Raw genomic sequence first — 24,819 nt, 5'->3', positions numbered from 1 at the left:
GAAGGGCTGAGAGCAGAGGCTATTCTTTATATACACCCATAGAATGGAAGTCTCCTTTAAGAGGTGCAGAAGGGCCATAACTGTGGTTCACATCCCTCTCAACAGAAAATTGTAAATCTCTGCATTTTGTAGAGCTGTGGGAAGAGGAGTTTGTTTTCCCCACATGGACATCCTTTTCCCTCTGGGCTGGGAACTTCAAGAGAGATTACGATTCTGGCTAAACATCACAATCCAGCCCAATACGTTTCCTTAATGAGTTTTTCAGGGCAGAAAGTATAAGATAAGCAACTAGGAAGCACAGTGCCACTTAGCATTTCTTGGCTGATGTAAAACAAGATGTCCCATTTGCTACATATTGTGATGCTCAGTATATTTTGATTGCATGGCAGCTTGCACCTAATAGAAATGGCATTTTGCATTCCTATAAATACTTCCACTGTCCCATAATCTCAGAACAATTTACAAATATTAATGAGTTGAGACATGGAAGAAGATCTTATCCTCCTTTTACGAACAGGGAAACTGAGGTAATTAAACAGGCAGATTTTCAGCACCTTGTAGAGTGACAGTGTCAGCCTCAGAAGCTGTGACAACCTGGATAAGCCAGACAGCAATTTGTAATTTGAGTAGAAAAATTAAAAGATTAAAGAAAAAATAACCAATACCTGCAAGAACACCATTGGATATATGTAATCTCTTTTGTCTTACAGATGATTTTTTAAATGCCTGTTCCTAGAGGGTCCAGATGAGAGGGTTTATGTGGGAGCTCTGCCACCAGCCAGCACTGATGCTGGTGTCCTGCAAGGTGGCAGGGTGGCACTCTGCTCCCATTTATGTGCTGGGACACTGACAATAAAAATAAAAATAAAAATACATATTCAGAAGTCTTGATGCTGGAACACAGAACAGCAACAAAGATTGGCAAATCAGGCAAAACTGGCTGAGCTGAAGTCCCTAGTTTTATTGCCTCTCTTCAAGCTGTGAAATAAACAGGGGAGAATAGGGAATAGGTTGCACATCGGTTGTTCACTGCTGCACTAAAGCCCTGGAGGAAGACTTCCAAAAGCACAAACGAAGGTTCGATACCCAGCTCCTGGTGGCTTCCAGTGGGACAGAGTGCTTTCATTTCCTTTCATGCCTTTAAATGTCTTTATCAGCTGCACCATAGAGAATTGGATGGAGAGCGGAGAAGTGGCAATACTTCCATGCTGGCAAGGCACAGCTGTGAGAACAGGCAGAGAAATCACTCTGCACTTGCTCCCCCCACCATTCCTGCTGTCATGAAGTGAGTTTGGGTCATTACCAAACCAAAGACCAGAGACAAGGTACTGTGGAGAAAGCAGCATCAGTAGAAAGGACACAGAGAGCTTGGTTTAAAGCACTTCCCTAAGAGCAAGCAAAACTCAAACTGGGAAAGCTCCACTGAAACTGTCAATGACTTGGTGGTGGTGGATTTGGGCCACGAGATGAGATGGAAGGGCGCTGCCATTTTGGGATGGATTGAGTCTCTTTGGAAGACAAGCACACAAACATAGCCTGCTATAAGTGGTTTGGACAGGGCTGCATGAGACGAAAGCCAGAGAGATACTTCTGGGAGTGAGTAGCCCTGAGCTAAACTTCAGCTGCTGCATAGAGCAGATTTGAGTCCCTCAAAGCTAAGATGACACTGGAGATCTTGTTACAGAAGAAGGATGGGAAGATGCAGCCAAATTCCTGCCTGTCGGTATGTGTTGTGCTCTTTGTGGCCTGGGGAAACCCCCAAACTTCTCGCTGGAAGCTCTCCTTTGCCTCCAGCCAAGGCTGATGTTTGCTTTGCCTGAGCTTGGCTCTCAGCTGGATTGCCCTCCTGCCCCGTGTTGGGGGACTATATTTGCCTGAGTAGTGGATGTGCTTGAGGGCTGGGCATGGCTCGGAGATTGCCCCCCCAAATGAGATACTTAAAAGAGCTCGTGGAAGCTACACCCAGATCTATGGGCTTGTAGTGTTCGAGGTGGGGCTCGCAGGTCAGCTCTTCCATTTTTGCAGGGAGGTTCTCTTGAGGATAACATGCTGAACGTGCAGGATGCTTCTTTGTCCCCTGTCTGTGAAAATCCTGGAGCTGTTTCAGTTTGATCTTGACATTTCCACAACCTGAAAAGAGAGAGACTCAAAACCACAACCTTGGAAGTTAAACACATCTGGCCTTTGGAGGAGGTTTTATATTTCCACTCCAGAGCTTGAATCGTCATTAAAATCACCCAGCTCCATCCATGCAGATGAGCCAGCACCGTTGCTGGTAGTACGAGGTTATGAGCCAGCTTCATCCACTGCTTTTTCTGTCTACAGCAATTTAGATCAGATTGTTCTTGGCCTAGTTTTTTTGAGAAAAAACACAGTCTTTCAGTTCCAAATAATCTCTCTTACAACTTTCTCCCTTCCCCCTGTAGTATGGGTAAGGAACTGCTATTTGCTGTTCCTTTGGATGCTTTGTGGGCACACATCGCTGAAGTGTATGTTAGTCCCCATGTGCACGTACTGAAGTGTTGTCTGAAGCTCAGCCTGGTACTGGAGGTGCTTCACACTGGGAAAACTTGGGTAAGGACTGCGGGTATTCCTGCTAGTGTACTATCCAAGACAAAAGCAGCTTGAAAAGTCATGGGAGGGGTCCTTCATTGCCCTTTCTCAGTTGCGTTCTTTCTCTTCATCCTTTCCATCAGTAACAAGGCAGTTTGTTTTAAAATTTAGCCCATTAGTGAGGTGTTGATCACACCGTGCAGCCAGGCTTGTTGAAAGATGCAGGAAACTACTTCACAAAGATGTTTCCTCAGAATTTAAAATTCCTGCAGAGTTTCACAAACTCTACAAATTGTGTTGCTCCCTATAGGCAGCTGAAGAAAGCTGCAGGGGTGCACAGTCTCTTTTGGAAGGCTGAGCTGTTTGAATAGCAGCCATCAGTCTGGTGTTGACAGTTACTGAGAACAAATAACAATTCAAAACAGTAACCAGTTTTTAAAATTCCAAAAGGATTCAGGCTTGTGGGTATCTTGAGAAACCTGACCTGTATAATTTAAAAGCTGAAGTAACTTTCAGCAGTGACTTAGCCACTTAGAATCCAAAAACTCTTAGAAAGTAAAGTTTGAGGGTTTTTTTAACGTCTCTTTTAAGAAATAGCAGCATGTGGCCTCTGTCACAGGTACAGTAACTACTGAAAAAAAAATGTCGTGTCTCCAACAAACAGAAAGCAGCAGGAAGGGCTGAAACACCGGCCTGTTGTGTTGCAGCAAAATGTTCAGAAGGTGAAGCTTGAGATGGGCATCCTGTTTCTTTATTGCTGTGGTCTTTGTGGATTTAATTCCTCTAAAACAAATGTCGTGAGAGGTTCTTCAGAGAATGTCAACAGACTCAGCTCATGTGTCTGTTCTACAAAGTCCAGGCATGGCGGTCAGCAAACATCAGCTTTCCCCTTATGTCTGCATGTGGCCTAGAAGATGACACTGGAAGATGAAGGAGCTAGAAAATTCCCCTTTTTGTCCCTTGCTTCATGATGGGCTGAAATGAATATTTAAGCTGGGCTTGAGTGAAGCTGTGTTTTGCTGTATGAAGCCAGACTACCCTGTTCTGCAGGAATTGCTTAGGTTAGAGGAGAGAGGCGAACCTGTACAGGACATGGGCAAGCACTGGGTCATGCTTAGTAGGGGAAAGCCCCTCCCTTGGGAGAGTACTATGCATGTTTCTCCTGCCTGGAGACGGATCAGGAAAGACCCCTCTATGCTGGGTGAAATTTTACTTCCTTCTTTAAACTGCTTTTTAACAGAAAATTGAGGTTTTACTATAATGACAGGTTCCATTAGAATATTTGTTCTACACATAATATTTTACCTTTCTTGAAAAAATTAACACCTGAAAATTGAGTATTTTGGCTGACGATTGAAATATGTAACTGAAGAAAAATGTGGACTTTGCGCAGAGGAGACACACACACCAAAACCTGCACTAAACCCTGAAGACGTTCCAGGATGCTCAAGTGCCCACTCACAGCTTTTATGGAGTAGTTAAAGACCTCCTGTGTGTCAGTTAGTGCCCAGCCTGCACTCAGTGACTGATCTTTTGACTGGGACTTTGAGTGATTTCTTAAGGCAGGTTTCACTGTTCTCAAGTGATTGCAGCAATCTGTAACGTTGCCCATTGTCATTTGTAGTACTTCTGTGTCTAAACAGTTCAGAGTAACCAGGACGCAAGTCATCCACACATGTATGTCGTGCATTCTCCATGTGAGATGTGAACGCCAGGTACGGAGTGGCGTGTTAATAACAGACTGTTAACCCCTGCCTCGTGTTTTCATAACGCAGGTTCGGCTTCATACTAACAGGTTTGATTTTTTTTTTTTTTTTTTTTTTTTTTTTTTTTTTTTTTTTTGTACCCTCTGTCTGCCTTCTAAAATGTTTCCCTGCCAGAGGCAGGAGCCGTTTCTTCATTTACAATAAATAAATGCCATGGATGTGACACCTGCCCTTTTCTGGGCTCTCACCCAGGGATTAGACTGTGCCCGGGGATCTGAGCTTTTTACATACAATGCACAGCTGTGATATAAAGAGCCTTTTGAAAGGGAGGCTTGGCAGCTTTCCCAGAAACTAACTGAAGGGTCCATTTGTGCCTTACCTGTGATTAATTCTTTTCCGTTTGTATTTGCAGTGGAAGGACTTGAGCCCGGCACTAACAAAACCCATTTTGTTACTCAGTTCACTGCCTCTAACTGTATCTCCAACCTCTGGGGTTTCCTTACCTTTGCAACTGTTGACTAATATTAATTATGTGTATGCTGCTTAATCATCTAGGAGTGACCCTCTAAAGTGGCATTTAATCAGTTTTGAGGCAGCTGGCAAAAGTGAATTATGTGAGAGGACCAGAGCAGAAACACCTAGGCAAGGATGGAAAAGGTTCAGAGAGACGGCGAAGAAAGTCTCATAGAGTTTGACTGCTCAGGGCTGGGGGTCTGCAAAAAGCCCTCTCTGTTGCTTCACTCTTTATCGGCTCTTTCTGGGAAGAGGGGAGCATAAACAGAGGAATAATTCAAGGGTATCCCAGTGTGTCGTGGAAGGAAATTCATGGATAAGTCCTCAATGGGCTCGAGGTATCCTGAGACTCCACCACTGCTGGAACAGCTGCTGGGGACCCCATGTGAAATGGGTGACTAGAAACAGCTCTTCTGCCACTCTGCATTTAGCAGAGAGCTGGGTGCCCCAGCATCCTCAGGACCAGGGAGGGAAAAGATACCTTTGCCAGCACCCTTGTTCCTTGAGCAGCGTGGTTTCTCTGCTTGCTGGGGAGATGTGTGTTAGCAGGCAGACACCAAGCCCAGAAGAGTAAGTATTACTTTTCTGCCTAATGTGGTGAGCTTTTGGTTTTGGGGTTTTGTGGTGGAGGAATTTGAGGGCCTGGCACTCTTAGGTTGAAACGGCACTAATGGGGCTGAGCTAGTGAGGGTGGCATCAATAGAAAGAAAAGCCAAAGTACTGCTTGGGATTTCAGAGGCAAAGAAAAGCAGCCTAACTTGTTACCGCTATAGAGGGCAGCCGCGTGGAGCTAGTGGGATATCTATAGGATAGCTATAGCCCAGTAAGGAGAACTGAGCTCTCCAGAGAGATGTGGTATGGGAACGGGGGAGCCTATGAAGAAGAGGCAGCTGAAGCAAAGTGTGGTCAGAGAAGAGCAAAACCTTAGCCTAGCTGCTGAATCCAACCCAAGTTTTCCCCTTGAAAGTTTGGAGCATAGCCACCAAGATGACACATATCTTCTACAGCTACTGGAGAAAACTGGCTATGTATTTCCCAGCTTTATTTGGTACCTTGTAGGACCACGTCCCAGAATGGCTAAGCTGGGTTGAACTTGATAAGCTGGAACAAAGCAAGCCCTCCCAGGGTATGTGCTGAAGTCTGGAGGAGCCTTTCCTGAGTCATGCCACAGACCTTCATCAGATGGCCATTCAGGAAAAAATACCCCTGCACTCCCCACCCAGGTCTTCACCTCTTTTCAGATCAATCAAGTAGTCATCTCTGCTTTAGCAACTTGAAAACCTTCAGCTTTGCTTCAAAAGACTTTATGAATTCCCCTTGCAGTTCAAGTGCATTCACCAGGAGTGGGGAATTCCTTTAAATCTCTGCTGAAGTATGCTTTTAAGTCAGGAGACCACTTGCATCTACAAAGCAAAGTTGCTTGCTCACCGACCAACTCTCTGCTGGAAGCACCATCTCCCTCAGAAGATTCACTGCTGTTCCCTGTTCCCTCTTGCCTATCTGTAAACTACCCTATGGCTAGGTAAATATTTTTATTATATCCCATGCCAAGCTTTCTTCCCCCTTCCACAGTAGATGATGTGCATTGGCTTCCTTTGACTGCGAATGAACGCCCATGTCTGAAAGGAAGCTGGCCTCGCTCCAGATCTCAGCCTCGCACATCCTGGCACAGTGTTTTCCAACATCAGGCTAGCAAGAAAACAAACTTTGGTTTGCTCCTCCGGTGTTAATATCGCCGCCCACAGCTACTACAGCAAGCTCTTACAGCTGTTCTTTCACAGACAGCTGGTAGGGTGATAGGATAAATGGGTAAGAATTATCCAACTTGGTGCTTTAAATGGGATGGACGTGGTAACCAGGGCGGCTTCTGAGCTTCCTGGTGCAGGCACGGTGCAAGGGGGAAGGCTGAGTAGGCAGGACATGTCCTCCTCTCTGCCAGAGCAGTGGTGTTGCCCCAGGTTCTGGACTCCTGCAGTGGTTCCCATTTACTTCACAGGCAGCCCAGCTCAGCCTGCTCCAAGAGTAAGATTTGGTTTAAAAAAGCCAATTTTTTCCCCAGCCATCCAGTTGCAGGCAAAACCATCCCTCTTCTCTCTCCTCTTTGCTGCCTCTTTCTGCCTGGTTTATTGGGAAAGCCAGCAGAGGCTCTGCAGGGAGCAGATTCAGGACCACAGCCCTGTGAGCTCGGCTTCATGCGGGGTGGTGTGGGAAGCGAGCATGCTCTGCTGTAATAGCTCACTGCTCCCCGCCCTGTGTCTCGGGGAGAAAACTTGCTGCTGTTTGTTAGCGATGACTCTAAATGAGCACATGCTTCAACTTTCTAGCTCAGCAGATTTTTTGGACTTCCCGCGGCATGCATTGTAAGTATTTAAAGTTATTGACAGAAGCCAAATGTCTCAAACCTCCTGTCTGCCAAATGAGAGCTGTGTCCTGCATTGGAGCTCTGAAACTCTGCCGTGCATTGAGCCACTGTCTGTTTGATGGCCCTGCTTTCTTTGATGCACCGATCCTAAGGTCTCTCTCTCATTGCCCTATCTCTGTTCTGTGTCCTGGGGTTTTTAAGCATCTCTTATGTGAACGTATCACATCTTGAGCTAATTAGAGCTTCATTTACACCAGTTTTTTCACAGGCTTGTGGGCAGTCAGTGGCAAAGTGGCTTTATGATGGGCTTGTATCTGCACACCACAGGGTTTGTGTCCTGTTGGTGACTCAGGGAACTGGCAGTGCCTCACCTGTGTAGACAGGCTCCCATGGGATTGTCCGCATGCACAATCCATTCATCATGCTGGTTGGAGTTAGAAGCAGGGATCCTCTTCTTGCACCTACATGACTGAGATTGACCCATTCGTCCCTAGTCTTGGTGCGCCTGAATGTCCTAGTACATGGTGCTGTGGCTTAGATCGGTGAGTGAGACCTCCAGCCCCTATCAAGGCGCTGGGAGGTCAATACCCAGACTTTACATTGACGCATTCCCATGGGCACCCCTGGAAGGAGGAGATGCGTCGTCTTTATTGACGTATATGTGTGTTTTTACAAAGCTATTGCCCAAGCACGGGTGTGGCTGGGACTGCTGAATTCACAGACCCACTAAAACCACAGCGACAGACAGGGCCTGTGCACCTCGGCAGATTCAAGAGGAAGCTGCCAGTAGCTATCCTCTTTAGTGCAGTTACTCTGCTTTTATTCACTGTGGGTAAAGGTGAGTGTTGCTCTTCCAATTATGCCTCTCCTCTCCAGAAGCTTCCCTCCGCTCAGAACCGCGGAATTATCGCCATCCTCTGTTGTATTTACTGACTTCTTAGCATCTGCCGGATCCAATGGGGAGCTGCCCTGCTGGTAATCAGCATCCCCCCAGACGCACTCCTCCCTGGCTGACTCAGTTGGCCGCGGTGCTACGGCACAGTCCTTCTGAGCAGAGAAGCAATTGCTCTTTCTGCCCTGTCTGTCTAGAGCTCTCCCTGCAAGCCCTCCCGGCGGCTGAGTCACTTCCTTCTATAAATCTGGCCTTAAATCTTCCTTTTCTCTTCGCCCTGTGATTCACTCCCTTTGTGAAGCGCTTTGCAGAGCTCTGGCTGGAAGATGCTGAATAGAGAGATGCTCCCAGTGCAGGACGTCCTCCTTGCCTCAGAGCCACAGCGGTGAGCTCCTCTCCAAGGGCTGGTCCCTGTGCCGTGCTAAATGGTATCTCTTAGTATTTCTCTTATCTTAGCATTTCTTTTAATGCTACATCTGACGTAGTAATAGGAGCCAACTCCTGTCTGCAGGCAAGCGCATGTAATTTCCTTTGACATCAGTGTGTGCCTGTGAGGGCTCAGCTCTACCCTTTTCCCACCGGGTTTGATGAGATGCAGTAAGGGACTCATTACAGGATCTCTGCCACTCCTCCTCATCCCTCGTGGGATTTAAGGAGCACCACTCTTAGAACTGAGCTGAAATGTGCTTAGAGAAAGGAAAGCTTCAATTTCTGCTCTGTAACCCTGGAGATAGTTTTGGTATAACATCTACACTCTTCAAATTTTTATATTAAGATTATTTTTCTCCCTTGCCTGCTTATTTCCTGGGCCTTGGACCCTTTCATATCTAAGTGCGTCACCTTTTTGCCATTTCCTGGTGTGGAAGGGAGTCTCCAGCCAACATGGTAGTTAAAAGACATTGGCATGAATTAGCTGTGTGGCACCATTGGACTTGGCTAAACCTGCTCTGGTTACCAGCAAAGAGTGGGATAAAATTTGCAAAAGCTTTTAAGTCCTGCTTTCAGCTGTGACTTAGGTGGTCAAGCACTAAATCTATTTCATGATCCTTGCAGCTTAGGCATACGAATACTCAAGTTGCTTAGGCACTTAGGAAAGCGTCCTGCGGGTGCCTTGACCCCGCAGCCTGTGCAGAAATTGGTAGGGTCAGGGACCAGACCTGGTTCTGTGAAGGTCTGGTGGCTTCCTCAGGGCAGTGGTGCCCAGGCCAGTGCCAGAAGTGTAAAAGCACATTAATGAAACATTTGGGATTGAATGAGGAGATTCAGGGACTGTGATGCTTCTGTCACTCTGTAAGGGAGGGTCTGTTTGTGAGACTGCTGTGCTTAGAAAATGATTGGAGGCTGTGCAGCTATATCTGTTTGTAGCTCTGGGTTTCTAAAACATGACAGATGAGCATTTTCTAAAGAGCAAGAAAAAGTCATTTTCCAGTACATTAAGTTTGCAAATGAAAGTAAATCACTATTGTAAAGGAGCTTTGCTTCTACAGAGGGACAGGGTCGATGGAGTTTGTTGGGGAAAGAAGACCTCTGGTCCAAGGAGAGGACTTTTCATTTTACCTTACTCCTACAGGAGACAGCAATCAAGTAAATGAGGATTGCAGTTTCTAACAAATACTGATAATTCTAAACTCTGATTTTTTAATAAAGCTTCAGCAATCACATTCTGACTTCAAAACAGGCAGCTCTTGAGAACAACATAACATCTCCTTTGCATACTGATCTTATCTTGCATACTAAGCTTATATTGCATATATTTGTTTTCTTTTGCTTAGAATGAAGTGATCAGCCAGCAGCTCTCTGTCATTTTCACTCATTGCTATGGACCCTACCCTATTCCAAAGCTCGTTGAAATTAAGCGCAAGCAGACCTCTCGCTTAGGTAAGTGTGACTTGAAGATACTCACTGGTTCTCCCAAGAAGAGCTGTGGGAAGTCTGCATCGCAGGCCGGGTGCTTGGTGGGGCACGAGTCAGAGAAAAACCTGAATTGGAAAGGCAGAATTAGAAAAAAGAAGGGCCCCAAGCTTAGCCTGACCTGAAACTCCTGCTGAAATCAGGAGAGTCATCAGGTGCGTTAGAATGGGACTGTAAATCTGCAAAGATTTGTCTGTTACTAATTAGGCTGAGATCCAAGCTTGGGGCCCAGAGCCAAACGTCTGTCCGCATCTCAAACCACCGTGGCTGGCTGTGTGTGATGCCGCGGGGGCACAGACCTCCCAGCCCTGCTGACAGAGCCTGGCTTGTTTTAATGTGACTGAGAGAAGACCCCAGCCATTTTCAAGGGCCCTCTTCCCATTGGCACAAGGGCTTCACCACACAGGGAGAGGGGCGTAATAGGGTATGAATGAGCATAGGCGCCTCTTCCGCTTCAGTTTGCTTTGGGCAGCAGAGCTGGGAGGCTGTGCCAGCTCTGCACGGCAGGGATGGCTGGCTGTCATCTCAGCAAAGGTCCTCACAGACTTTCAAGCTTTGAATTCCCTTCATCTGAACATCACGTGGCTGTCTGGGGGGCTTCTGTCTCAGGCTGTCCAAAATAGCTTTATGGGCTTTACTCATTAAAAACAATATCCTTTTACACTATTGTTGTCTTTTGTCAAAACAGGAAAATACTGTGTTTGCTCATGACCTCTTCCAAACTAAATTATTTGCTTTATTTTTCTTGCTTTTGTGATTCTAGATCCCCATTTTCTTAACAATAAAGAGATGTCAGATGTTACATTTCTGGTGGAAGGAAGACCATTTTACGCACACAGAGTGTTGCTATTTACTGCATCACCAAGGTAAGATACAGAGACATTTCTGGTCTTTAACAAATACAGAATTTGATCTTGTGGTTTTGTTGCTGCTGTTAAGATTTGTTGAGGGCTAATGGCTCAGTCTTCAAGTTTTTCCTAAGCAGAAAATCTCAACAGCTTGTTTCTTGTCGATCTGCAGGATGTTTAACAAGTGCTCCCATCACTAGGTTCCCACCTTGTAAATGATCCATGCTTCTGGCCATTGCATCTGATTTCATTTCACTGAGGCACATTTGCATGGAGCTCGCTGCTGCATCCATAGAGGAGTTTTAACATTTTAATTCTTAATAATCATTTATCCTGTGAGTGGATAAATCCTGCCTTGCATCAGTGTAGGCAGTCTTCAGGAAAACCAAGTTACTATTGCACAATTCATTGACCACATTTGACATTTTAAAAATAAAATTAAATATCTATAAAACATATCATACTGTATCCAAAGGCAGTATTTATGGTCTGTTCCCTCTGCTCAGAAGGCTGGACCTGGATCACCCAGCTCAACCCAACCTTAAAGTTGCTCACAATCCTTATTTGTACACAGCCTTATAACTGAAGGTGTGCTTTTAAACACATACAGCTGGCCCTCCCTAAGGGCTTATTTCAAGATGTGGCAAGGACAAGTCACTGAGTTTGGGTAGTTTGAGCAATGTGGGAATTGATGCTAGCCATGGTGCCAACCTATAGCACAAAGTAAAGAGATTTGCATAAAGCAGCTGCAGTATCTGACCCTGCCTTCAACTAAGAAATGGGTTTAGAACTTATTAGTAGAGGAACAAACATGTTCCACACTCCAGCTTTAAACCTACTAAATTGTGTTCATAAGAGAGTTTGACACTATTAAAAGCAAATCAATTGTTATCCATATTTTAATTAACAAGATGCAGTCATGATATGGAAAAGGTTACCATCCAGCAAATGCTGGTCTTGATAGATAAGCCAAGCTTTGCACTACTGCTAGAAGGTCAGTTGAATTATGAAAAAGAGGAAGGAGAAGGGCAGATGTTTCGGACAGCGCATTTCCCATTTTCACCTTCTGATCAAATGGGAATGTCTAGTTTTGAGAAACAGATTGCTGCGTATGTACGTCTCACATAAATCTGCTATTATTAGCTTAAAAAGTTTTTTCTTCCTGAAACTTGTGTCTAAATTTCAGGTTTTGATAATCAGAGAGCTGTAGCCTACCCAGTTTTCTCTCCTGCCTCTTCTTACACAATTGCATTGAGCCTGCATAGAAGCGTTGAAAGTCTTAATGTAGTTCTTTTAGTATTTTGTTCCAAAATGTTATTTTAAAGCAGCATAATGAACATAGGCCAAAATATATCTGCTTCAAAAAGAAGGTGTGCAGTTTTTAAATGTTGCAGGTCTTCCTAAAAGATCATGTTGCCTCCAAGGAAAAAAAAAAGGAAAAGAAATATTTTGGTTTTGTAATATGCATCATTACAGAATCTGAATTTCCTATGTATATTTTATTCTGTTGTGATATTAGATGTATTTTTCCAATGTTTCAAATTGAAATCTCCTAAAAGAGAGGCTTCTTCCTTTTAGTTTGAACTTTATTTTGTATCAGTGTCTAAATCTTGATGCTTTTTGGTGACAAATCTGTTCAAGTGTACTGTTTTGCAAGAGCTGATGCTGTCCTCCTACTTTGCCATGCTTTTTCACAGAGATAATTGGGCTAGTGTTTCAATCTTGCTCCTTTTTATTTAGGTTTAAAGCATTGCTGTCTAGCAAGCCCTCATCTGATAGTACTTGTATTGAGATCAACTATGTGAAGTACCCCATCTTTCAGGTAAAGTCAGTTTTACATTGAATTTGAATGGAACATACAACAGGAACATCATACGTGCCCTGTCCAAATTAGTACATATGTATTTAATAAACACATAGCTCAGAGTAGTGGTTTCATGAACACAAGCTTCATGTCCGTTTATACACTAAGCTGCAGAGTGCTATTGATTGGAAATGTCGTTTCCAACCAGATACAGTAGCACGTGTTTTGCTTACATGGGCTATGCAGACAAAGCAGTGCATGTCAAGGTAAAGCACTTATTCCTTTTTCTCTTTTGGGCCCTTTCTGTATTTAATGGACAGGCTTGGAAGAAACAGTTAGCAGTATTGTTCAATCATTCTTCTTGCCATGAAAATACAGAGCTTGCTTTCTGTATCTGTAGCATATATATGCTATATAATTCCCTTTACTTGATCGGAGCTTGGACAATTCCATGTATCGACTGTTACCGCTGCAGATAATTCCCAGCTGCCTACAATAACTTCAGGCTTGATGGAAGTTCACTGTACAGGGATCTTAGCTGCCTCATATTACAGTGCAAATCTTCCCTGACTTTTTCTCATCATCTGCGCATGCCCACACAGCTGAGTGAAGATGAGGGTGCCATTGCCAGGGAAGTAATAAGGGAATAACCATTATATATCCTATATTTTCCTGAATCAATAAGGTCCTGAACATACCAGGAAATACATTGAAAATTCAGAATGAATTGATTGGCTTCCTGGAAACTGTTTAGAGCTCACCAGAAAGTCTGGACAGTGTGGCTGGTGAAGGTTGAGACGTTAGACTACCTGTGAGAAGGAAACATTGAACTATGCAGACAGAGAGAGAGTAAGCAAATATATCTTTAAATCAGGAGGTCTGGGCCAGTTTTATCTACAAATCCTTAGTGGTGTTGGAGAGCCTCGGGTATTGCCTGCAATCTTTATATCACTCCCTGTTCCCTGATGTCTTAGACTGCTTTTTATAAACACTCCCTTTGTTTTATTACAGCTGGTTATGCAGTATCTTTATTATGGAGGTGCAGAGTCACTCCTGATTAAAAATAATGAAATTATGGAGGTAAGAGACATTTATCTTAATTGCAGTGGGAGCAATGCTAAGTGATCTGTGTACCATTCACCCAAGGGCACATGACCATTGGGCAAGCTATGAGCACTCCTGTAAGAGCCAGCACTGCCTCACCAGCAGTGCCCAGGCTGTCCACAGTCCCGCGGGAAACACTCAGTCTCCTTCTCTGTTGGTCACCTATTATGGTAACTTTTGCCAGTATGAAATTGACTGTCAGAGAAGAAAGAGTAGAAAAATTATGAACATCAAGCAAAAAAGGTATCTGAAATAAAAATACCTAGTTAGATGCTTTGAGAGGCTCTTTCAAGGAAATGCAAAGCTGGTGTTACCAAAATCTGGAAGCAACTCCCAGCAGCATAGTACACCATCCTCTTCCTCTCAGCCCATTAGGTGAAGTGCTCTGCTCCAGCTGGGCCGGTCAGCTTCTCTCTGCCACACGCTTACTTTTGGTTTATTAGCTCAGGTTTACATGTTCAGACCTATCTCAGCAGCATAAAAGCATCCAATTTGGTTCCTCACTCGGAAGGGTTTTTGGGCATGTACCTGGCTTGAACCGTGGGAGAAATCTCACTGGAGTTACACTTCAGTTCAGTTTCAGGCATGTGACTGTCAAGTTGTCTGAATAAAACCGGCAGCTGCTCCCTGAGATAGATTTCTTTGCCCCTTTCTCACTGCATGTAAAACATCCAGTGCTGTTATGCCCGTTTGCGAAGGCCAAACCAAGCCAACTGGAGCTGACTGAGCCTTCAGTGTAGCCACACATCCATAACCTATATGAATGTTAAGTCATCCTCTTGCCAATACTGTGTGCTGTCATTGCCAGCTATGATCAGTCTAATGACTAATGACTATGATCTGTCCAACTTAACAGAACTAAGAGATATGTGAGCAAATTCTTGATAGTCATTCAGGAAGTTTTCCCATTGACAATCACTAAATTATGGCAGCCAAAAAGAAAACAGGACAGTAAATACTAAAATCAGAGCTACTTAAGCAGCTGGTAATCATCAGTATACAGATTATAGTCTGCCACCATGATGTTTTATTGTTGCCTACATTAGTTAGTCTGTCCCTATGATACTACTGTCTGGGGCACCAATGCAAGGCTTGGCTTTTACCAAAGTACTGCTAACCAGAAATTGGACGACTCTTTGGGGTACAAGTGGCCAGGGTGAATCAATTCTGATGGGTACAGGGACATCTGTACCAACCCTGCTGGCAGCCAGAGGATGGAACTGGTCAGGACTGAAATTATCCCTCTCCAGTGCAGGCAGTGGATTTTTAACTAAGCATACCCACATTGATTTTCTGAGCTTATAGGAAAAAGTCACTGATTCGCTATTTCATAGTTTTGAAAGAAGCTTCTGAATTTCTAACCCTTTCTAAAATAAGGAGTCTTAGACTAGGCCTTGCAACAGCTTTATAGAGATGCGTGTGTTATCACCTAGGCTGCTAAAAAGCTTGTGCTGCAGTTCAGCTGGCTGCTTGCTCTACTTTTGTGACATCTCAAAACTTCTGTGACTCAAGAATGTATGACTGATTGATTGATTTGTTGATAGCAGATCTGGCCACGGTTCCTCACAGTTTAAAGTAATTACAAACCACCATGTGACTGCTTGAGCCACAGAGGCAGCTGGAATAGGATTTGGCTTTATCTTTCAAAACTGCATTTAGCAACTTGCCTTATTACAAATATGATAACAAGAAGCACCAGAAATACTCCACAGAAATCTTTGCTGCAATTCATAATTGGGGCCAGCTGGCTGCTATCACATCAGCACTGCAGATTTCCAGCACTTGGATTTATTTATGGGATTAAAGCAGAGCTTGAGTGGACTGCATAGGAGAAGTCAGAATAATGTCATGAAAGTTTAGGGTTTTGTTCCCTAGTGCTCCTACCTAGTGGCATGAGAGCCCTTTTGGGATTCACAGGATAGCTTTTTGTCATGCAGTCCGAGATCATAAGGGCCATATAAATGCCTAAACACTTGAACAGATCTAGCTGGGTTAGAGCAAGGTGTCAAGCAACAACGAACCCCAGCCTGCTTCCTAAGCCAGGGCAGAGAGCCAGAGACAATGACCTACCATGGAAAGACAGAAAATGAAATTCCTTTTCCCTGCTGCAAAAGGACAGGAAGGGGGCAATAGGGGAAATCTTAGCACTGCTGAAATCAGTTGGAGAACTCAAAATTTAAGCTATTTTGACCCCACAGGCTTCAGGTCATGCCCACAGTGTACAGTGGTTTGTAGAGGTCCCAGGACAGTGCCAGTCCAGGTAGTACATCCATAGGGTGGATGCAGGGCCAAAGTGGGAAGTCAGCTTGAGTCCTGGGGGCAGGAGAGCCATGGTAGTGCAGCGATACAGACATGTGACACTGACGAGGGTGCTAATTAGGCAGTGCTTCGCACCAAGCTGGTTCCCACCTTTATATTGTTCCCGCCTTTACATGACCTTTACATCTCACTGTGTGCCCACTCCTTGGAGTAACGTGGAGCTAGACAGTGTTTCAGTGCCATAGCCTAGATATGACCTTATTGCTGCTCACGAGCTAGAGCGAGGAGTATATGGAGATCTGACTCCATTTCCTCGAGCCTGCTGAGGTGACAGATAGGAGGTTTATTGCCTCTCTAGATTTTTAAGACTACCCAGGGTGGTCATCGTAATCTGACCTGAATTCCTCTATACTCTTGGTCCTGGTCCTTCTGCTGACATCTCCGCATCCAGCCCAGGTGCTCTGTTTCAGCCAGAGCTTGGGAAGCAGTTGAACGGGAACTGTTTTTTCCTGGAATATAATTGCAGATCCCTCCTTGCAGAGTCTTATGTGCAAAGTGACCAAAGGCTCTCCAAGCTGCCATTTCCTTTTTCTCTCTCACACCCCCAGCCCATTCCAAAGTCAGCACGTGGATCTGGGCAACCTGTGGTGGCCTCTCTGTGTGCAGCTTCCCACAGTGTGATCTAGAGGGGACTGCAAAGGGTTGAAGCAATGAAGCAACCTTCTCATTCTGACTGTTTGTCAGTACTTTCATGCTGACTGAAGGAGGGGCAGAGAAAAAAATACAATTAAACACTAAAGAAGCAAGCTCTGATTCTGCATCGCTCAGCAGTTTTGACTTTTTTCCTTGCTTTTTTTTTTAGCTTCTCTCTGCTGCTAAATTTTTCCAACTTGAAGCTTTACAACGACACTGTGAGATCATTTGCGCAAAAAGCATTAATACAGAAAACTGCGTGGATATTTATAATCATGCCAAGGTAAAAATAACCACATATGCTCGCGTGTTATATGTCTGTCGTCATACTCGTAGTTCAGTTTTATGATAAGTAATGATACATATATCCTATGCTTAGTACGTTTATTATGTATTTAAAATTTGTCATTCATTTACTGGGACTGACTGGCTAATAGGTACCTAGTTTAATGACAGTTCTAAATCACATAGTATAAGTGGCAACTTCTCACCCCCTTCCCTAAGCTCTTCAAACTTGATTTGAGTGTACCACCGTGTGGCAGACCTATCCCTTATAATGGCAACCCAAACTGCTGAGTTATTCAACACGAATCACCTAAGTGAATAAGACACCTCTCTTTCACCTTCCAGGCTGCATTTTCCCATTACAATTTCCTGTTTCCTCCTGCCTGAAGCCCACTGTGGTGATATACTCAATGCTGGTGACAGCTTGTCAATATATAAAAATGCCCTGTTGTCAAAGTGCAACATTTCAGAGCCATGCAAGGATGGTAATGAGAATTTTATGTCTTGGAGAGGAGAGATTCGCAGCTTCTTATTGGAATCAAATTATTTGCTTAGCTTGTGAGGGGGCCTAAGTCATTAGGCTTAAAAGCATGGCATGTTTTCACCTAGAAAACCTATTTTCGCTCATTGATGGAGGTGGTTGCCACATTGATTAGTTTCAGTTTTTCTCCTTCTCTTGTGTGCTTAGTAGTTAGACTTTCACTTGGAAGATGGAAATGATACACAAATAGTTGCAATGAAATATTTTTAAGCCATTGCTTAGATGATTTTTTCTATAACTTACATGGTCTATACGAAAGATAAAATGGTGCAATGTGACATGGAGGTTTGATTGAACAGAGTAATCCTGCAGATTGCTCCAAACCCCTGCAGATCTGACCTCCATTCCCATCATCAGGTATTTCCTACAGAAAGTAGTAATGTTAGGTCTTGATGTACATATAACATGCAATCAGTGTTTGAAATAGCATAAAGTTCCACCTATAAAATGAATAAGAAATGAGATATACCTGTAGGTAATAGGAAAAAAATCTGCAGTGCAGGAATCTTTTGAAAAATATTTGATTTATCTCCTTCTAGCTCATGTGAGAACTTCTCGATTTCTATTATTGTTACTAAAAGTAAAATGAATAATTTTGTTTTAAAATCACATGTTTTCTTTGAATTGTGAAACATGGCTGTTATTTACATCCCCGTGGAAGAAAGTTCTCACATGGAGCTTTAGACCTGTCTGAGGGACTTTTACACTGCTGATGGTGGGACTGAACAAACCCAGTGGCTAAATCCAGTTCCTTGTTTGTTTGTAAAGGCCCCAGCCTACAAGTTTTTTGTGCCTGCATCTCCCAGTGGAGGCAGTGGAGATGCTGTACTTGAGAGGTTTTTACAGCCAGGGTCGTGTTTGCACTGACATGGGTAGTGCATTGCAGAGAGAGCCAGGCTAGCTGTGAATGAAATCTTGACTTCTGGAATTAGTTAAGCCACATCACCCTAGAGCTAATTTACCCTGCCTCCAGTAAATTACCAGGGCTAAGCTTCATACTGCTTAAAGGTTAAAGGTTTCCAGGACCTGAACTTGCACGTTTAAAGCTAGTTCGGATACCTCTCTATTACGCTGTCTGCAGAGCAGAGAAGATGCTCCATCTTTTTGCTCACGGTCTGTGTGATGTGCAGGTGATTATCTGAGCACGGATTGTTCTGCCCAGAGTGCTTCCGTCACACAGTAGCTTCATTTGTTTGTTGTGTGAATGCGAGATAATGGTATGTTGGTGAAGAGGCCAGATGGTCCTGCTGAGCCAGGGGAGCTCACAAGCAGTTCAAGCGCAGCTTGCCAGCCGACCATCTGCCTTTCCATGTCACTCTCTGAAGTGTGGAAGAACTTCGTGTTAGACCGCAGTGAGGATGGGAGTAAGGTGAGCAGGCACTGAAGCCAGAAACCACCACATCAGCCAGGAGCAGGTTTTGAGTAACTTGCTCCTGTTGTAGGTACTGCTTCTAGTCCTTGCCACTTTGTAAGCTCAGCTGTACCTGCAGGAGCTCAGGTGATGCCGTGATATGCCTTTCCAGATGGGGATGTGCGAGCAGGTTGGCCCACAGACACAGGGAGCACAGTCTTTGTCATCATGACTGAGAGAAAGATATTAACTGGTGGAAGCACAGCATGAAGACAGATTTGGAAAACTATCTGTGGTGGGATCCTAGGCTGTAGAACAGTGTTTAGCAGGATGAGGAGCTGTAGGAACAAGAGATTGAGACCCTGGGTTAAAGAGGTGAAGTACTGGAAGGAAGGTGAGACAATGTGGATTTACGTTTACAATTTAAAAGCTGAATTGAGAGTATTAAAATCATCTGTGGCATCCCTGTGGGCTTTCCATTCTTAAAATTGAAACACAGAATCACAGAATCATAGAATACCAGGTTGGGAGGGACCTCAAGGATCATTTGGTCCAACCTTTCTTGCTAAAAGCATGGTCTAGACACGGTGGCCCAGCACCCTGTCCAGTTGAATCTTAGAAGTATCCAATGTTGGGGAATCCACTGCTTCCCTGGGGAGACTATGCCAATGGCTGATTGTTCTCATTGTGAAAAAATTTCCTCTTGTGTCCAATTGGAATCTCCTCAGGAATAACTTGTACCCATTACTGCTCATCTTTTCCATGTGACTCCTTGTAAAAAGGGAGTCTCCATCTTCTTTTCAGCCACCCTTTAAACACTGGAGCATGGTGATAAGGTCTCCGCTAAGCCTTCTTTTCTCAAGGCTGAACAAACCCAGTTCTCTCAGCCTTTCTTCATATGTCGGGCTTCCCAGTCCTTTGATCATCTTTGTGGCCCTTCTCTGGACCAGACCCTTCTCTCCAGCCTGTGCACATATTTTTTGCGTAGTGGGGACCAAAACTGAACACAGTATTCCAGGTGTGGCCTGACAAACGCTAAGTAGAGTGGGGTAATGACTTACCTCTGCTAATGATGCTCTTGTTGATGCAACCCAGCGTCCTGTTGGCTTGCTTTGCCGCAGCAGCACACTGTTCACTCATACTGAGCTTGCTGTCCACCAGGACCCCCAGGTCCCTTTCCACAGAGCTGCTCCCCAGCCAGGTAGATCCCAGCCTGTGCTGCACTCCTGGATTATGTTTTCCCAGGTGCAAGACCTTATACTTGAAATTGTTGAACTTCATAAGATTCTTGTTAGCCCACTCTTTCAGCCTATCCCGGTCTTCCTGCAGGGTGGCTTTCCCTTCTGAAGTGTCCACTTCCCCACACAGTTTGGTATCATTGGCAAACTTCATCAGGGTACACTTGAGCCCATCATCCAGATCACTTAGGAAGATATTAAACAGCGTTGGGCCCAACATCTACAAAGGCAGTCATTTGATGAGTTTCACTTTAAGGGTTTCATTTTCCAAAGCCTTTTTCACTGTTCTTTACTTCCAGAAAGAACTTAAGTAACTGGGAAAATTGGATTTATAATGGTGATTGATTAGTTACTGCTAGATATCAGTTGTGTTTTACATGAATGTGCCCAAGCTCCCAACAAAATCATTTGGAGTTTCTAATATATGCCTAAAACACTCAGCAGTTGCACAGATTGCAATCTGGGCCTCAGAACAGATCTGAAAAAGAAGAGAAAAGTACATTATTTCCTCAATCTCGTGAATATATTGAAGTAATGAATAGGGATGAATGGTGTTTCAGAGAAGAATGCAGATTCACACATATGCTGCCACATCCAGGTGTAAAATAATGCACTCATAATTTGATGAAAACTTGCATGGTTTGAAGTCAAGTTAAATTCATTCATTTTCCTCAGGAAGACAGGTTGTACCTAGCCCTAATCTGTATATTTTTCTTTTTTCTTTTTTTTTTCTTTTTTTTTTTTTTAGCAGTTTTCATTCTTAGTTCTAAACAAGATAAGGTGGTGGTGGGCAACACTGCTGTGGAGTTGTTCCAGTCTGGACCCAAACCCATGCAGTGCCCCAGCAGTTGTGGCCCTTCAGGCTGCACCTCGCAGACAAAGGTTCCTGCTTTACTCAGAGCTTAGACTTAGCAGCAGCTTACTTGGGCAGGAGGATGGGCTGAGCACTGCTCTCTGCACTTGCATGGCTTATAATTACACCAGTAGTGGAATATCATGGCTATAGTCTTTCTATGACCACAGGATCTAGCCAGTGGGTGATGACCAGTACGGGTTACCCGTCAAATGACCAGTTTGGTTCATTTAACGTTTGCTTATACATTTTCAGTCACGTTTAAGGGTTGCTCGCACATTACAGTATCCCTGCCTATTACTCTGACACTGTGTCCAATGTAAGGGAGATACTGACAACCCCAAACCATGTGCTCTACAAACCTCCATTTCTCCTCCAAAGATTCCTCAAGGCATGAAACATTGCATGACAGGTTTCTGTAGTCATGTCCAATCCTTGCTAAGGATGGCATTCATGAAGCTTGGTCTGTAGTATGTTTTCCCAAACCTATAGTTTTAGGGTGTAACTTCTACCATGAATTCATGGGTCTAGTGAACTCTGTGGTAAAACTCCCACCAATTTCCAAGGGAGCAAAACTTAGCCCCTATAAGTTTGTTTCCTTAATAACCAGGGCCTTATAACATGGAATTGTTACCAGAATCATCAGCAAGCATAAAATACTGTTTGATTAACTCCTTCCCCTCTACGCATATAAATCTGTAAGCATTACTGTGCCTGTCTGAAAGGCTTAGCTTGTGTATTTGTTTGTGTGCAGCTCTGTGCAGCTCTTATGCACTGTATAATGCTGAGCGGGTTTCATCAGAATGGTTATCTTTCTCTCATTTTTTGTAGTTTCTTGGAGTCACAGAACTATCTTCGTATTGTGAAGGCTACTTTCTAAAAAATATGATGGTCCTCATTGAAAACGAAGCTTTCAAACAGCTGTTGTATGACAAGAACGGAGAAACGTCTGGTCAAAATGTACTACAGGACTTACAGAGGACGTTGGCCACAAGGATTCAGTCAATTCATTTATCTTCGTCAAAGGGCTCCATTGTGTAAAGCTGAGGAAGACGGTAACCCTCCAATAAAGACCCTGCAAGTTAAGTCTGCTGTTGCAGTTGCTTAAACCCATTGCAGTTGCTTAAATGACTGGAAAAAAAAAATTAAAAATTCTACTTTGCATCTAGATAGTTCTGTGTTGGTCAACGGTGCTGTGCTGGGGCTGCAGCGCTGCTTCATGAGGGAATACAGGAAAAAAAGCTCCTTCGTGTTTTTGAGCAAATGGCGTACAAGAGTATCCAGTGAATTGCTGTTGTACTCAAATGCTGAACACTCACGTGGTCATGGAGTTTGATGCCAACAAAAGCCAGAACTCACATCAGGCAGAAGCCCCTGCCTGAGCAGTGGCGCCGGGGAACACCCAAATTGACCGATTAATCATTTAAGGTGGATTTGTTCCAGTGTTACACATTTAAGAACTATATCCATCTCGGAGTCCATTATCTCATGCATTTAAGAAATGTAATAACTGTTATTGCTGTCGAGCAAAGATCAACTGTATTAGAGAGTGGGTAGGACTGTTACAGCTGAGGTAATATACTGGCAGATTTTTAGGGGTGGGAACTTTTTAAATTGTTCATAAAAAATAATGGGGTGGCCTTGTAGTTTAAAAACTATTTCTTAAGCTTAAAATTTCATTTTCGACAGAGCTGTGTTTGAGAATCTATGTAACATGTTTTGTTTTTTTAAATGGTAAAATGTACATTGTGTAAACATACATATGATCAAGGTTTGCTTGTATTCTTTCCTAGGATGGTATAATCTTGCCTAACAGGCTATGGTTACACCAACGAGGTACATTACCCAGACTATCTCTAATACAATAGTTGGGGGGCAGGAGAACTGCATGCTACTTGTGATTTGGGGTTAAAAACAATTACAAACTCAACATGCATTTGCATGGTAACTGTACCTGTGAAATGTTACGTTCGTGCTTTGTTTCACCAAGACAAACGCAATGTTGCTTCTTGTCAAACTTCATTTGTGAAATTAGCATATTTTTTTATTTGGTGCGATTGATTGTGATACGATACCCCCAGAGACCCTTTTCAAGATGCTGATTTCTGTTTGTTACAGCGAAGGGATAATAACAGATCTTTACTTCGGTAATGTGTCAATACTTTGCTACTGGCCAGAGATTGTGTCTGAGTTAGACTTTTTTAACTTATAATTAAATATGTACTATAGAATGATTTCTCACTGTATCCTGAGAATGGACAGGTTATCTACAATGCAGCGTTTGGGTGGGGTGGGGTGGTGGGTGTGATTTAATGTCAAAGCTTTGTTTATTTTGCAGCGTGCTGTTAGCAAGACAAATCTGCTATGTGCCACAACATTCCTGATGCTCTGTCTCTGAAAATCACAGCAAGAAGCGGGCAAAGATGTTGCCTTCTCCATGGCAAAGTGACATTAATATATTTATTTTCTAGCATGCCATTCAGAATCTGTGCCCAGTTCATAGACTTTAGATCGTTTATTTTGACAGTGCATATTAACCTCTTCTTTCTTTGTTGAAATATCTGCATCGGGTGCTCTTCCATGTTGATAGGTTTTGGCATGCTCAGAGAATACTGTTTTGGCTTTAGTTATCAACACAGTTGGAAGCTGTTTTATGACTCTGAGGTGTAAATCCTCCTGTGTGCTTGGTCTTTTAAAGCTTCTACAGTTTCTGCCACAAATTACAAAAATGTCTATAAACTGCCACTAATGTCGCAGAGACACAGCATGTCAGTCAGTTAGACTTTTTTTTCTTCATAGTAGATGTTCGCATAAGATGTTGTCTGGAACATTTAGGTAATGGCAACGTCTGTGTGAATGTTGCAGTCTCAGAGAAGTGAGACCATGGTTGATGCAACAGGAACACGCAGGGGTGCTTGTTGTCGTTTGGTGTGCCTCCTCATCCATGGAAACCCATCCTTCCATGCCAATGATAACTAGACTCACCCTGCAGCTTCGTGGTTTAAAATAGCAAAGTTTTTCAAACAATAATCATGATACTAAAATTCTTCCCTTGTGTACAATGTGTAGTGCCAAACGAAGTCATCAGGAGTTGCATACACATATATCCATAGGCAAAACAGCTTTTTCTGGGAAACATGCCCACAGGTAGACCTGTGGATAGGCAGTCTGGTATCTAATGCTAGAATGATAGCCACAAGCATTGGGTCCGTTTCTAGCTCAAATACTAACTGTGCTTTGGTGAGGGGGTATAGAGTCCTGTGCGCACAGGCTGCCCTGGAAGGTGATGTCTTTTGAGCATTTGTAGGAACCTACCTGGGACTCATTAGGAAGGAAACACTGATAACTCTGTGCTAGTTGTTCTTCTGATGAGTTGAGAGTATCTGTGGTAACATTTACTGGTTTTCTTTCAGAGATAAAGGGCTTGATATGTCCTTTGGTGGCTGTATGTGAACTGAGTGGTCACCGTGTTGGGGCGCTCAAGGGCAAACATGAGCCAAAGGCTCTAGCGACAGAGTGCAGCTGCCTCCACACACACACTGCGTACATCTGCCAGCAGAACTGCGTCGACCCGTGCGTTTCTGTGTCCCATTGCTCCTTCAGGGGCTTGTGAATCTGGATGGCTGAGCATGACAGAAAGCGTGGCACCCACTGCTGCCGTCAGATCTGCTTTGCTGGTGTCTAGCAAATGGTAGGAGAGAACAAGCCCCAAGAAGCTATCGTTCAAAGCTGTTACAGGAGGGGATTGAGGCTATTGATTTATAAAGGAATAACTTTTGCCCTTCAAAACACTGCTAATCCCAAAGTCATAAATGTATAGCTGAAACGAACTTTATAAAAAAAAAAAATCATTATTTTCAATTCTTTTTCCACCTGTGACCCCCATCACTTTTGCCAACAAAGCCA

The 24,819-nt window shown here is 43.8% G+C and overlaps 1 protein-coding gene across 1 annotated transcript in view; it reads left to right on the top strand.

The window, feature by feature from the left end:
- ABTB3 (ankyrin repeat and BTB domain containing 3) overlaps positions 1-22,188 on the top strand; it is a gene marked incomplete at its 5' end in the record, with an annotated part of 177,495 nt that extends 155,307 nt beyond the window's left edge. Inside the window, 6 exons of the mRNA XM_082013971.1 lie at positions 9,799-9,904; positions 10,701-10,803; positions 12,526-12,607; positions 13,601-13,669; positions 16,815-16,928; positions 21,745-22,188. Of these exons, the coding sequence (XP_081870097.1) occupies positions 9,799-9,904; positions 10,701-10,803; positions 12,526-12,607; positions 13,601-13,669; positions 16,815-16,928; positions 21,745-21,954 (684 nt within the window). The 3' untranslated portion in view covers positions 21,955-22,188. The remainder of the gene's footprint in view (positions 1-9,798; positions 9,905-10,700; positions 10,804-12,525; positions 12,608-13,600; positions 13,670-16,814; positions 16,929-21,744) is intronic.
- Positions 22,189-24,819: the final 2,631 nt, after the last annotated feature.

The sequence above is a fragment of the Phaethon aethereus genome, assembly GCF_964289735.1.
Source record: "Phaethon aethereus genome assembly, chromosome: 1".
Taxonomy (NCBI): Eukaryota; Metazoa; Chordata; class Aves; order Phaethontiformes; family Phaethontidae; genus Phaethon; species Phaethon aethereus.
The sequence above is the reverse complement of the archived record's forward strand: the minus strand, read 5'-3'. Positions and strand labels throughout refer to the sequence as shown.